Source organism: Typopeltis vanoorti, chromosome 5, assembly GCF_054136105.1.
Source record: "Typopeltis vanoorti isolate ZY-2024b chromosome 5, IOZ_Tvanoo_1.0, whole genome shotgun sequence".
NCBI lineage: Eukaryota > Metazoa > Arthropoda > Arachnida > Uropygi > Thelyphonidae > Typopeltis > Typopeltis vanoorti.
In genome coordinates this window covers 169,699,180-169,714,434 of record NC_143553.1, presented here as the reverse complement: position 1 = coordinate 169,714,434, position 15,255 = coordinate 169,699,180, and the positions used below count along the sequence as shown (strand labels likewise).

The 15,255-nt window shown below is 35.5% G+C and overlaps 1 protein-coding gene across 7 annotated transcripts in view; it reads left to right on the top strand.

Annotated features, from left to right (window-relative positions):
* The window catches only part of LOC150107050 (tRNA-splicing endonuclease subunit Sen34-like), a 225,015-nt gene that overhangs the window by 15,054 nt on the left and 194,706 nt on the right, over positions 1–15,255 (top strand). For 6 of the 7 annotated variants that reach the window (XR_016548379.1, XM_090393418.1, XM_090393416.1 and 3 more), the window contains exon 2: positions 3,220–3,357. The exons of the other annotated variant lie outside the window; for it this stretch is intronic. Coding sequence is in view for 5 of the 6 variants with exons in the window: in XM_090393418.1 (XP_090249544.1) it covers positions 3,220–3,357 (138 nt within the window). In the remaining variant the exon portion in view is untranslated. The remainder of the gene's footprint in view (positions 1–3,219; positions 3,358–15,255) is intronic. 7 annotated transcript variants of the gene reach the window in all.

Below are 15,255 nucleotides of genomic sequence, written 5' to 3'. Positions count from 1 at the left end.
CTTCACAACTTTCTTTAAAAAGGCGTTCATATTTAAACCTGCATCTATGAAAGAGAATAGCTTTATCCCACTGGATATTATGAGTAGTGTTAATACTGTGTTGTACTAGACCAGACTTCTGAGATTTGTTGTATTCAATATAATATTGATGTTCTTTAATTCTTTTTTCCACAGAACGGCCAGTTTGTCCAAAATAAGAAACATCGCATTCACATGGTATTTGGTAATTGCCAGCCAAAGATAGAGATGACAGTTTATCCTTTGTAGAAGGCAATAAAGAGAAAATTTTGTTGATAGGAACATACATGAACATAGGAACATAAGATTCAATTATCTGTTGGATTTGATGGAATCAAATAATTACAACCTGAATCAAATCCAACAGATAATTGAATATTATGTTCCAATACCTAAGGGTTCTTCAACAGTACGCAGAGTTTCAATCCCTTACATTCCAGGAATCTCAGAACCTATAAGTAGAATTTTGAAAAAGTACCAATTGATTCCCACGTATGTTCCTATCAACAAAATTTCCTCTTTATTGCTGTCTACAAAAGATAAACTGTCATCTCTATCTTTGGCTGGCGTTTACCAAATACCATGTGAATGTGATGTTTCTTATTTTGGACAAACTGGCCGTTCTGTGGAAAAAAAAAATTAAAGAACATTAATATTATATTGAATACAACAAACCTCAGAAGTCTGGTCTAGCACAACACAGTATGAACGCCTTTTTTACATCGTGTGAAGCTATTTTACATCGACCGAATTTAAATCGAAATGATTGTCTCTCTCTCTCTCTCTCTCTCTCTCGATGATCTGGGAGACTTTTATTTTATGTAATCAATAAAAAAAACCAATTATCTTAAAGATTAATTATTATTTTCCATCATTTCCTAGCACACAGCAACAGTTGTATTTTAATAGGTGATCCACCGAATGTTCGTTACTTGTATTCCATTCCTATAGCTGTTTGTGTGACACTGAAGATGTACGATTAGTTTTAGTATGAAATATCTGTACCTTTGTTAATTAAAAGTTATTACTGTGCTCTTACGTGTTCTTTTAATAATTCCTCCATCTCCAACAATATATCCTCACCAAGGATATATTCTACAGCTACATAAATTGTACAACTCTGCCATGTTATCTCTGCATTGTTACTCGATTCCCCATCTCTATTCTATTCATCATTCATCCACAATCATTTCTCTTACCGGACACATAATGAAAGAATTTTGTAGGATTTTCCATGAAATGTAGTGCTTATCTTCCCTCATTCCATTTTTGTTTTCCTCGCTATACTAGTCACTTTCCTTGCTTTAGTCTTATATTCCTCATGCAGCTGTTTTCTACCTCTCTTTATACGTTTTTTTTTTTTTTACATAACTTTCTTTTCATCTGCAGTTTCTGTTTGATTTCATTAATTATCCATTTCTGCTTTACACCACATCATGTTATCTTTTTCACTTGAAGAATGCCATTGATAAATATTCCTTCACTACCTGTCATGCATTGCTGATATTTTTCCCTTTCAATTCTTTCATCCATTGGACTGCTTCTAGCAGATTTCTAAGATTATTATTATGTGATACCTCCAGGGAGTCCAAAGACTCATCAGAAGTCTGGTCTAGCACAACACAGTATGAACGCCTTTTTTACATCGTGTGAAGCTATTTTACATCGACCGAATTTAAATCGAAATGATTGTCTCTCTCTCTCTCTCTCTCTCTCTCGATGATCTGGGAGACTTTTATTTTATGTAATCAATAAAAAAAACCAATTATCTTAAAGATTAATTATTATTTTCCATCATTTCCTAGCACACAGCAACAGTTGTATTTTAATAGGTGATCCACCGAATGTTCGTTACTTGTATTCCATTCCTATAGCTGTTTGTGTGACACTGAAGATGTACGATTAGTTTTAGTATGAAATATCTGTACCTTTGTTAATTAAAAGTTATTACTGTGCTCTTACGTGTTCTTTTAATAATTCCTCCATCTCCAACAATATATCCTCACCAAGGATATATTCTACAGCTACATAAATTGTACAACTCTGCCATGTTATCTCTGCATTGTTACTCGATTCCCCATCTCTATTCTATTCATCATTCATCCACAATCATTTCTCTTACCGGACACATAATGAAAGAATTTTGTAGGATTTTCCATGAAATGTAGTGCTTATCTTCCCTCATTCCATTTTTGTTTTCCTCGCTATACTAGTCACTTTCCTTGCTTTAGTCTTATATTCCTCATGCAGCTGTTTTCTACCTCTCTTTATACGTTTTTTTTTTTTTTACATAACTTTCTTTTCATCTGCAGTTTCTGTTTGATTTCATTAATTATCCATTTCTGCTTTACACCACATCATGTTATCTTTTTCACTTGAAGAATGCCATTGATAAATATTCCTTCACTACCTGTCATGCATTGCTGATATTTTTCCCTTTCAATTCTTTCATCCATTGGACTGCTTCTAGCAGATTTCTAAGATTATTATTATGTGATACCTCCAGGGAGTCCAAAGACTCATCGAGGGAGGGCACCTACTCTTTACAGCTGTCTTCACCAATTACAACGAACTGCAACTACATCAACACCATCTACTTCACATCACCACCACTAGTATTTTCACAGATAATCACAAACATCCATGCCTATAGTGGGATTCGAACCCACATCCTTTTGGCTAGAGAGAGATACGCTAACCACTCGGCCAACCAGGCAGGCATTATTATAGTCACTTCCTTATAATTCCAGAGAACTTAGACCTTTCTCCTTGATACTTCTGCATATCTGTTATGATCAGATCCTCTGATTCTAGAATCAAATCCAAAGCACTTGATCATCATATTCCTTCTAATAAAAGATGCGTGAGACATTTGTCAAAATTATTAGAATAATGATGATGATGAACAGCCTATTTTTCTACCCACTGCAGGGTGAAGGCCTCTCCCATTAAGGGAGGTTTTGGGTCTACTACTCCCATGGTGACCCAGTCCATATTGGGAGAGTGTATCTATACTTGGGTGAATGAATGTATGAAGGTGAAGACAATCACAAACATCCATGCCTACATGGGATAACTATAATTTTTGGTAATTAATTACAATCATTTCTTTATTCAGTTAATATTTTAACTGATTTTATTGAGTTTTTGATTTTAACTTTGAAATATTCATGATTTCTTAACTATATGTAATTTTTATAGATATATTTGAGCTTCGAATGAAACATCGTATTGTTGGAACACTGATAGGTTCCCTTTCACGGAAGCCATATCAGGTGAAATTCTTAGGCTTGCCCCTTCAACTAATGCCCGAAGAAGCCACTCTTTTGGTTGAGAAAGGTAAATATACTTGTGAATATTCATAGATCAATTTAAAACTGTTCTTCAATTTTACGATTTTCTTCTTCTTATTGTGCTATCTTCTATCGAAGGTCAGCGACCATCTTGGCGAACAAACTGCGCTCTTGTGCTAATCTGAGCAGTTGTGCACTGCTCTTTCCTGTCCGCGTCTTGATGTTGTCAAACCATGATATTCTTTTTCTTCCTTTAGTTCCTTTGCCACCATTTCTTCCTATCAAAATAGTTTGTAGAAGTTGGTATTTGCTGTTTCTCATGATGTGGCCAAGATATGATGTTTTTCGCTTCTTGATTATTTGTACAAGATGTTTAGCTTTGCCAATGGATTTTTAGACATCTTCATTGGTAATTTTTTCTGTCCATGATATCTTTAGCGTACTTCTGTATAGCCACATCTCAAAGGCTTCGATTTTCTTGATGGTTGTCGCCTTCAATGTCCATGTTTCAACTCCATAGAGCAGAATAGACCACACGTAGCATTTCAGCATTCGGCATCTGACTTCCATGTTTAGGTCTTTATTGCAGAATAGTGTTCTCATTTTCATGAAGGACTGCCGTGCAACTTCAATCCTTGTCTTTATATCTATTTCTGGATACCACCGTTCATTAAGCCAGCAACCAAGATATTTATATCTTGACACTTGATCAATATTTTTCCCATTGAGTGTCAGTTTCATTGATGAGGCTGGATGTTTGCTGATGATCATGTATTTTGTCTTGTTGATGTTTATATTTATTCCCATTCTTTGGCTTTCTATGTATACTCTGTCAATGAGTTTTTAGAGATCCATAATATTATCTATACATAAAAATATAACGGAAAAACTCACGTAGAAAAATTATTTAATGGTATAATTTTCGCCCGTGTGTCACAGGCATCTTCAGTACAATTAGGCACAAAAATTAAACATTAACTGACAATTCCAAAAAGCGCCACCTAAGTAGCTGGTGTAAGATAACTAAAAAGGTCAATAACTTTCCTAAAAAAAAAAAAAAAAAAAAAAAAAAAAATTAATACAATAAAAAGTTAGGAAAGATTAGCTGATTTGTAAAGTACTATCTCCCATAAAGGGGACAGACGTAAGCCGTCGGATCTGTTTAAGTTAGGAGAATGAAGTAGAGTTTCACATGCTTCTTTATAAAGGCGTTCCATGAGAAACTGACTTTTGTGAAGAACTCTTGTCTTTTTCCAATGAACTCTGTGTCTAGTGAAGATGGCATGTTCTGCAAGTCCAGACTTTTCAGGTTTAAAGTATTCAATATAAGATTGGTGTTCTTCTAGCCGAATGGAGGCAGATCTTCCCGTTTGTCCGAAATAACATAATCCACAAGAGCACGGAATCTGGTAGACACCTGGATGATTGAGATGTGGAAGCTTGTCCTTTGGAGAAGCGAGAAAGGTGGAGATTTTTCTAAAAGGTCGAAAGGCAACAAAAATATTCAGTGGTTTTAAAATTTTTGCTATACGTTCACTGATGCCTTGTATATAAGGGATGGTAATGCGCGTTATTTCCTCTGTGTTTGAAGAGGGAGACATATTAAATCTACTCAAAGTTCTTTTAATGAAGCAATTCTTATAGCCATTAGATAGAAAGGAAGAAGTTATATATCGTATTTCTTTCTGTAAAAGATCGTCTGTAGAACAAAAGGAGTGGGCCCGATGAACCAGTGTTTTAATAGTTCCTGCCTTTTGACTGGGATGGTGATGAGATTCCGCATGGATATAATGGCCTGTATGAGTCTTCTTTCTATAAACTGAGAAATGTAGGTTACCATCTGGTTGGCGAAGAATTAGAAGATCTAAAAAGGCTAAAATTAAAACACTGGTTCATCGGGCCCACTCCTTTTGTTCTACAGACGATCTTTTACAGAAAGAAATACGATATATAACTTCTTCCTTTCTATCTAATGGCTATAAGAATTGCTTCATTAAAAGAACTTTGAGTAGATTTAATATGTCTCCCTCTTCAAACACAGAGGAAATAACGCGCATTACCATCCCTTATATACAAGGCATCAGTGAACGTATAGCAAAAATTTTAAAACCACTGAATATTTTTGTTGCCTTTCGACCTTTTAGAAAAATCTCCACCTTTCTCGCTTCTCCAAAGGACAAGCTTCCACATCTCAATCATCCAGGTGTCTACCAGATTCCGTGCTCTTGTGGATTATGTTATTTCGGACAAACGGGAAGATCTGCCTCCATTCGGCTAGAAGAACACCAATCTTATATTGAATACTTTAAACCTGAAAAGTCTGGACTTGCAGAACATGCCATCTTCACTAGACACAGAGTTCATTGGAAAAAGACAAGAGTTCTTCACAAAAGTCAGTTTCTCATGGAACGCCTTTATAAAGAAGCATGTGAAACTCTACTTCATTCTCCTAACTTAAACAGATCCGACGGCTTACGTCTGTCCCCTTTATGGGAGATAGTACTTTACAAATCAGCTAATCTTTCCTAACTTTTTATTGTATTAATTTTTTTTTTTTTTTTTTTTTTTTTTTTAGGAAAGTTATTGACCTTTTTAGTTATCTTACACCAGCTACTTAGGTGGCGCTTTTTGGAATTGTCAGTTAATGTTTAATTTTTGTGCCTAATTGTACTGAAGATGCCTGTGACACACGGGCGAAAATTATACCATTAAATAATTTTTCTACGTGAGTTTTTCCGTTATATTTTTATGTATAGTTATGTCTACTCACGGTTTACCTCTTTTAAAACTTATAATATTATCTGCAATTAGCACGGTGTCATCTGCATATCGAAGGTTGTTAACAATCTTTCCATTTATTGTGATTCCCTCTGAACATTCTTCCGATACTTTTTTAAAGATTACCTCTGCATATATGTTGAACAGGAGTGGTGACAGCACACATCCTTATCTCACTCCTCTTTTGATGTTAATATCACTGGTGGTAATGTTGTCTAATTGAACGGTAGCTGACTGATTCCAATACAGATTTGTTATTAGTCTTATGTCTTGTTCGTCTAGCCTTATTTGTTGAAGGACTTCTATTAAGTTAGTGTGTCTGACTTTGTCAAATGCTTTTTCAAAATCTATGAAACACATAAAGACAGATTTCTGTTTTTCTATGCAGTTTTGTATCAATATTTGGGTACAGAAAAGGGCCTCTCTAGTACCAAAACCATTCCGAAAGCCGAATTGTGTTTCACTTAGAGTTTCTTCACTTTTTCTATAAATACGATTCTGAATTACTTTCAAAAATATTTTTAATGTTTGGCTCATTAGACTAATAAGTCGGAAGTCACCACAGGAATTTGCTTTGGGTTTCTTTGGGACAGTGATAAATGTAGATTTGAGCCAATCTGATGGAAATTCATCACTTTCATATATTTTATTAAATAGTTTTTCAAGAAGTTTGATGTTATATGGTTCTATTAATTTTAAAAATTCTGTTTGCACGCCATCTGGTCCGCTGGCTTTTCCTGTTTTACTTGTTCGCATAGCATTCTCTATTTCGCATTTCATGATTGCTGGTCCTTGAATGTTATCTTTTATATTTATAGGCTTCTGTCTAGTATCATTGAAAAGTTCTGTTACATATTTTATCCAAATGTGTGCTTTATTCTCTTCTTCTAGAACTATTTTTCCATTTTCGTCTCTTAGAGACATTATTTGCTTTTTCCTCAGGTTTCCAGAAATTTCATTGATTTTCTTATACAGATTGAAATTATCATGTTTCTTCTGAAGCAGTTCAATTTCAGTACATAAATTTTTCATCCAGTTTTCCTTGGCTTCTTTTATTTTTTTCTTGATGATGTTATGTGTTTCTGTATACCTGGCAAGGTCTTTGTTTTTGTACATTCTTCTTGTATCAATAAGAGAAAGAATCTCATCTGTCATCCATTCCTGTTGTTTTATATTATTCACATAACCCTTCTTCAATACTTGTTGTTACAATGGCATTCTTTAAGCTATTCCAAAGAGATTCCACACTTTTATTTTCTTCTATGTTAATCTGTTGTAATCGCAGGTTAAGCTGTGTCTTGGCACTTTTATTTATGTTCAGATCTTTCAGTTTTTCTACATCAATTTTCTTTTTCTTCTTTTGTGATTTTTTAGCTGATTTTAATCTAAGACGTACTTCTGCAACTATGGGATTGTGGTCTGATGAGATATCTGCTCCAGGATAAGTCTTTGCACTCTTTATACTACTGTGGAATCTTTTATTTATCAGTATATAATCAATTTGATTTCTGACATATGTTATGTTGGTTATCTTGAGGCGATTTCCAAGTGTACAGTCTTCTAGGTGGAAGTTTAAACCAGGTATTTGCTATTGTTAGATCTTCTTCCTGACAGAACTGGACTAGGCGATCTCCTCTCTCGTTTCTGGTGCCTAAGCCATGTTCGCCAACAATTTCTTCATCACCCCCCTCTTCCCACTTTTGCATTGAAGTCACCCATCACTATGTTTATATCATGTTTCTTTGTTAGGTTTTTAATCTCTTTTAGGTGTTCATAAAACTCTTCAACATCTTCACTTTTGTCAGCTGTGGGTGCATAAGCTTGGATGATATTTATGTTAATGGGGTTTCCCTTAAGTTGTAACAGCATTAACCTTTCAGAAAATGGAATCCAATTTATTACTGATCTATTGATTTCTTCATCTACTATTACAGCTACTCCATGTCGATGTTTGTTCTCATCATTCCCAGAGTAATACATTGTCGTATTATCTTGTTGACACTTTCCAGATCCTGGCCATCTTGTCTTGCAAATTCCCAAAATCCGGATGCCCAGCCTCTTCATTTATCTTGTGGCATTTCTTAATTTGCCAGCTTCATACCGAGTTCTGACATTCCAAGTTGCAATTTTAAAAGTGGACACCATTTTGAGCCTAGAGATTCTTCGCACCCCTGTCCCATTTAAGGGACGCCGGGAACTTGGGGCCAATTGTAAGGGTTTGCTCGCCATGGTGGTTGTTCTGGAGATAAGGTAGAGCAGTAGTTTCTCCGTTTGCTTTCTGCTCTGCAGTATTACAGACGTACACAATATAATCATATTGCCATTTTCAAATCTCTGATCACAAGCTTTTCCGTCATCATTTGGCTTCAACCTTGTGTCAGTACTGACAGTGCTGCTTCCCAATGTCAGGGACAGTTACCCCAGCAGGTGCTTATTTAAGCAGCAGTATTTGCCATGTCGCCGAGTTGTCATTGGGCTTTGTAAGGTTTTAAGTGAAACAGAGTTGCCACTTCTGCTCCCCCACGCCCTGATAGCTCAGTCGCTGTTGGTCCACAGCTGCTTATTCGCCAGATTGCTCTGCTTATATCGCAGCTAGCCTCCATATCTGAAGGCTGTTCCCCGATCCGCCACCTGGGGACGCACCCGGTAGTAGTCAGCTCTGCCCCGGGTTTATGATTTTAATAAATGCTAATAATTGGTTTATTGAGAGCAAATGTTTTCTGAATACAGTGGAACCTTGGTTGTCGAACATACCATATATATATATATATACACACATATATTAGGGTTACCAAGTAATTTTATATATATATATATATATATATATATTAGGGTTACCAAGTAATTTTATAAACTTGGTTATTTTATTCCTAATCCCAAGTAAGCAAACAGTTAAGTTTGCACCTGAAACGTAGTTCAAGTCTAAAGGTGGTGCAATACCAGGATAAAAAAAATTATTCCCAAGGTAAAAAAATTTATTTACATCTATATCTCCTCCAGAGATTATTCAAAATAAAAACACCTTTTAGCAACTTGCATAGGTAAAGTTAATAAGGCTCTGTATTACTAAAACCTTGGTATTTAGGGTCTAGCTACTCACTAAGGAGACCTCAAAAAAGGTTGAAACCAGTCTGGGTAGTAACCCCACCCATAATGTATTGCAGTATACACCTCTTAGTGAGATATGCTTTACATTATGGGAAATACTAAGAATAGTGATCAGAGCTTTACCCACCTTTACAGTGAGTTTCCCTGGTGTTGCACCACCTTTAGACTTGAAGTATGTTTCAGGTGCAAACTTAACTGTTTGCTTGCTTAAGATTAGGAGTAAAATAACCAAGTTTATAAAATTACTTGTTAACCCTAATATACATTATTCCCAAGGTAAAAAAAAAATTATTTACACATATTGGTGTATAGGATGACCAGCATATAAGATGAAGCCTAAATTTTAGGCTACTTTTAGGTTTTAAGCTTATGTCGGTTGTATAAGATGACCCCCAATTTCTTCTTTGTTGTATTAATGCAACGGTATTAATACAACAAAGGTATTGTATTATATCGCTGTTATATCCGTTAAGTATTGTTGTGAATACCGTTATTTTTATATCTACATATCCGTTATTTTTTTGCATAGCATAGATTTAGTATTTACGCAAATTACCCTAATTAAAAGTGATTCCCCAATTTGAATTAATTATTAATTTTGCATTTTTTTTAAATTTTAGGATTATTAAAATTGTTATCATTTAAAATCATGGAACCAGCAACAAAACGAAGAAAGTATGAAGCTCGATTTAAAATAAGGGTAATTGAAATGGCAAAGCAAACTAATAACTGTGCTGCTGCAAGAAAGTTTAACATAACTGAGAAGATGGTAAGAGAATGGAGGAAGAAAGAAGATATGTTTCCATAAATTTATTATTCAGTTGAGACAAGAACATAAATTTCTATTGTCAAATATTGGAAATATGGATGAAACTCCTATGAGTTTTGATATGATAAGTAATGGCAAAGCAAACTAATAACTGTGCTGCTGCAAGAAAGTTTGACATAACTGAGAAGATGGTAAGAGAATGGAGGAAGAAAGAAGATATGTTTCCATAAATTTATTATTCAGTTGAGACAAGAACATAAATTTCTATTGTCAAATATTGGAAATATGGATGAAACTCCTATGAGTTTTGATATGATAAGTAATAAAACAGTGAAGTCTAAAGGTAGTAAGAGTGTGCTAGTTCCAAGTCTTCTAGAAAAAAATAACACAAAAATTGCTATTTATCTGCTTGAATAAACCATGCAAGAAGAGTGGAATAATTGGATGTTGACTGGTAAAAAAATCATTTACAAACAATGGAGCTATGCGCACTGCATCACTTGATTATGTCTTGCAATTTTGTGATCAAAGCAGGGAATAAAGTAAAAGTAGAGACTGTAATAAAATCATTTAAAAAGTGTGGTATCTCTAATCTTATGGATGGTACGGATGATGATCTGTTGTTGGACACTGATGACGATGAAAACAAAATCAATTCACTGGATTCAAACTGGGATCCATATGACGATCATTTAAATAATGAATCTGAAGAACTATTTTCAACAGCTGTTGAAGAAAATTAACATGAAAATTGAGGTTAATAATTATTATTTGTTTTTTAAGACTTACATCTATTGTAATATTTTAAATAAATTTATGTAACTAAAATTAATCTGATTTGTTTATAAACACTGCCCATTTTCTTATATAACAATGTATTGTAACTACCTAAATGTTCATCCAATAAATTAAACTTTCCTTTTTATACTCACCATATAAGACGACCCATGATTTCAATGGGTTTTCTGTAGTATTTGAGAGTCTTCTTATACGCCGACATATACGGTAATCGTTCCTAAATGCTGTTCGGAAACTGATTTTGTTTGAAAATGGAAACCATTTTCCCATAAGAATTAATGTAAACGGATTAATCCGTTCCCAAAACCCCAGATGATTGCTTATTTAAACCTTTATAACAGTACTTCATGCATAAAATCATATACATAAACAATGAAAATGCATAAAATCTTACAAAAAAGAATAAACACAATAAATGATAAAATATAGACTAAAATTGATCGCCTCTTTATTTTTGAGTATTGTACAGATCATTGATTCTGCCATATCGAACTACATAGCAAGATCTGAGACACAAACGCCATTTTCATGTTTGGATATGCTTTCTTGAAAGTTTATTTTTCACTTGGTTAGACTATAATAAATAATAAATTTAGTTTAATCCTTTATCCAAGTGTGAGCAAACAAAGTTTGCACCTGAAAATATCTTCAGGACTGGGTAAGGTAGTACAACACCGGGCAACTCATAGCAAAGGTGGACCAAGCCAACATCACTCCTATCTCAGTATCTCCCATAATGCAAAACACATCTCCTTGCAGATATGTATAATGTTATGCATTAAGGGAAGGGCCACTACCCAGACTAGTTTCGACCTTTATTGAGGTCTCTTCAGTGGGAGCCAGGCCCAGAAGTGGAGATACCAGGCAGAAGCAATGGCGGAAGCAAATATATATCCACAAGGAAATGTGTTTTGCATTATGGGAGATACTGAGATAGGAGTGATGTTAGCTTGGTCCACCTTTGCTACGAGTTGCCCGGTGTTGTACTACCTGACCCCAGTCCTGAAGATATTTTCAGGTGCAAACTTTGTTTGCTCACACTTGGATAAAGGATTAAACTAAATTTATTATAGTCTAACGAAGTGAAAAATAAACTTTCAACATCTTTCTCTAAATCCAGAGTAATTTAATAAAAAGGTGGTACACCTTTTGGCAACTCCTATAGGTAAAGATGACTTCACCATTCCTGTTATCTACACTTCTGGGCCTGGCTCCCACTGAAGAGACCTCAATAAAGGTCGAAACTAGTCTGAGTAGTGGCTCTTCCCTTAATGCATAACATTATACATATCTGCAAGGAGATGTGTTTTGCATTATGGGAGATACTGAGATAGGAGTAATGGTAGCTTGGTCCACCTTTGCTACGAGTTGCCCGGCGTTGTACTACCTTACCCCAGTCCTGAAGATATTTTCAGGCGCAAACTTTGTTTGCTCACACTTCGATAAAGGATTAAACTAAATTTAGGATATGATTTCTTTTTTGACCTCTATCATGGTTCTAACAACTTTTCTTTTCGCCTTGCTACTTTCACTATCCTTCTTTGGCCCCTATGGTGACTTATTTAATAATGAGTTATTAAAAAAAGCAACAAAACACAAAGAAAATCAAGAAAAGGCACCGAACAGTGCAGACACCTGTTCAAAAATTCGAACAGGTGTCTGCACTGAGCAGGGGCCGTGGCGTAACTGATGCTATCCTGCCATACATCTCAGCCTGTGGAGCATGTGGTTTCCGGTTTGAGTGTTCGGGAACCGAGATTCTGTTCGGAAACTGGTGCTTTTTTTTTTTTCCCGGAAAATATGTTCGGGAACCGATTTGTTCGAGATGAGAGTCATTTTGACAACCGAGGTTCCACTGTATATATTTCAAATGTCATTAATTTTCCTTTACTTTCAATGACACTCAAAAGAAATCAGAAAACTCCTGAATAACTTGAACACAAAGCGTCTAGTTTTAATGATAAACCACCTATTGTACTAAAATTCTTTCCTTTTATTAGGTTTACATGGTGGTCAGCATTCATAGTGAAGAATTTATGGAGACAACACACATGTTAGAATAATTACTTTACTTAACATTAGGAAAGTTACATTTGACGTTTCGACCTCTGTATTGAGGTCATCATCAGGAGAAATATTCCTGTGTTGGACAGAAGCTACATGATACTGCACTATACAAAAGTGAGATGAATCTAAATGCTTGTTAATCATTTAACCTAGCCTGACCTCTTTCAGAAAAAATAAAACAAATTAAAAAAAAATAATTTTTTTAAAAATAAAAATAACATAGAAACGGAACTACATTAAACATTTCTAGTAGTCTTGTATTGAGATTATCTTTTGTTTGGGCTTGTTCTTGTTGCTATATGGATTGCAGATGGGTCCTCCACATTCTTGGAATGATTGGATAATGTTTCAGCTTTCACAAGCTTCTTTGAATTTTCTTTCAAACCAGGTTTTGGTAGAGTCTAGGGACTTAGTGCCTTTCCAGTCAATTCTGTGGCATGTTTGGAGTGCGTGGTCTGATAGGCCTGTTTTACCATAGTGATGTCTGCACGGTTAGCCTAGTGCCTATGCGCTTCGCAACCATATGCCTGGGAAAGGAGTGTCCTAGAATCGATTCCCGTCAATGACATGAGGAACTTAAGGATCTTCCTCAGCCATAACTAAGTTAGCTAGTCTTGGGTGTGGACAGTAGGGTTCCCCCCCCCCCGGTTTATCTTGGGTTTTTCATAATGCAAGCAGGCAAACCAGCCCCGTAAACACACATGGATACAGTCAGGAATACGCAAGACAATCCCTCCAGCCATAGGTCTGAATTGTCAGCTATGCCGGTCCAGCCCAGATAAAAATAGGTGGGATTGAGGTAGTACCGTACCTCCCCGTAAAAGGGGCTCACGGACGTTGAATCACCATATGAAATGAATGAACCATAGTGGAGGTATTTAATGTGTCGTTTGTGTTCATCTTTTCTGATTGGGATGGTGCATCCTGTTTCCCCTACGTAAGGTAGGTTGCAGGTACATTGAAATTTTTAAATTCCTTGGTGGGCCAGGTATGGAAGAGGATCTTTGAAGAGCTAAGTAAATTTCTTAATTTTGTTAGGGGTTTGAAGGTAGTCTTAATGTTGTATTTCAGTAGTGTGCTATCTATTTTTTCTGAAATATCACTAATGCAGGCTATGGCATTCTTATACTCCTTTTTGTTTTTAGTGGCATTTCTATGGAGGATCCTGTGAACTGTTTTTTTATTATAGCCATTTTTTACAAATGTTTGGTTAATGATTTCAAATTCTTCAGAGCTTCATTAGAGCAAATTGTTAGGACTCTGTGTTTGAGGGTGCTGATGACTCCTACTTTGTGTGTTGGATGGTGGTATGAATTTTTATGTATATACATATTGGCTTGTGTAGCAAAAAGAAAAAACAAAGCAGAACAATTGGCTGTTAAATCCTTAAAAAATAACAAAGACATCATGATTACAGAAGCAGATAAAGGTAATGCTATCATTGTTCTCGATCAGATAGCATAACTAGAAAAAATGAACCATTTGGTATCCGACTCAACACGTACGAAATGGTGAACTACAACCCTACAAACATCAAAAAGAAAACAGAATTAATTAAACTGGTAATCATGTGGCCAGAAGAAACAACCAAAAATAAAAACTAATACTGTATTGTGCCCATGCTCTTAGAATTTATGGCCTGCCAAAAATACACAAAACAAACACACCACTATAATCGATAGTTGAAGGAATCGACAGTCCTAATTATCACTTAGCCAATAAATTAGTGGCCACACTCAAGGAGCTGGTAGCTCACCTCCCCTTCTACATTAAAAATACACAACACTTCATCAACAAAATTGGAAACATCACACTCAACGATGAAGATTTATTAGTCAGCTTTGACATAACTGCCCTTTTCACTAATGTCCCAATCAGTGATACTATTCTTCTCTTACAGAACATATTTCAGCTCGATATCATGGCTGTCTTTGCTCACATGCTCTGCTCCGGGTATTTTGTATGGCAGAATAATTTTTATCTACAAAAAAGAAGGTACGGCCATGGCTCACCACTTTCCCCTAATAGCTAACTTTTACATGGAAGACTTTGAGCAACGAGCTCTAGATTTAGCCAGCCTAAAGCCCAAAGTCGGGCTCAGATATGTTGAAGATATTTTCACCATTTGTCCCCACGGCTGCAAAACATTAAATACATTCCTAAGCCACCTGAACAAACAAAGCAAATGTATCCAATTCACCATCGAAATCAAAAAGAACAACTTTCTTCCTTTTCTAGACACACTCATCACAATTCTTCCCTCAGGCTGTCTCTTCTTCACAGTCTAGCACAAACCTACACACAGGCATATAATACATACATAAAAATTCAGATACACCAAGATACCCCAAAGACAAAAATACCAAGCCAGCATGACATAGCCTCTACTTTCCCCATAAGCTCCGAAGACGATGTACTGTTGAA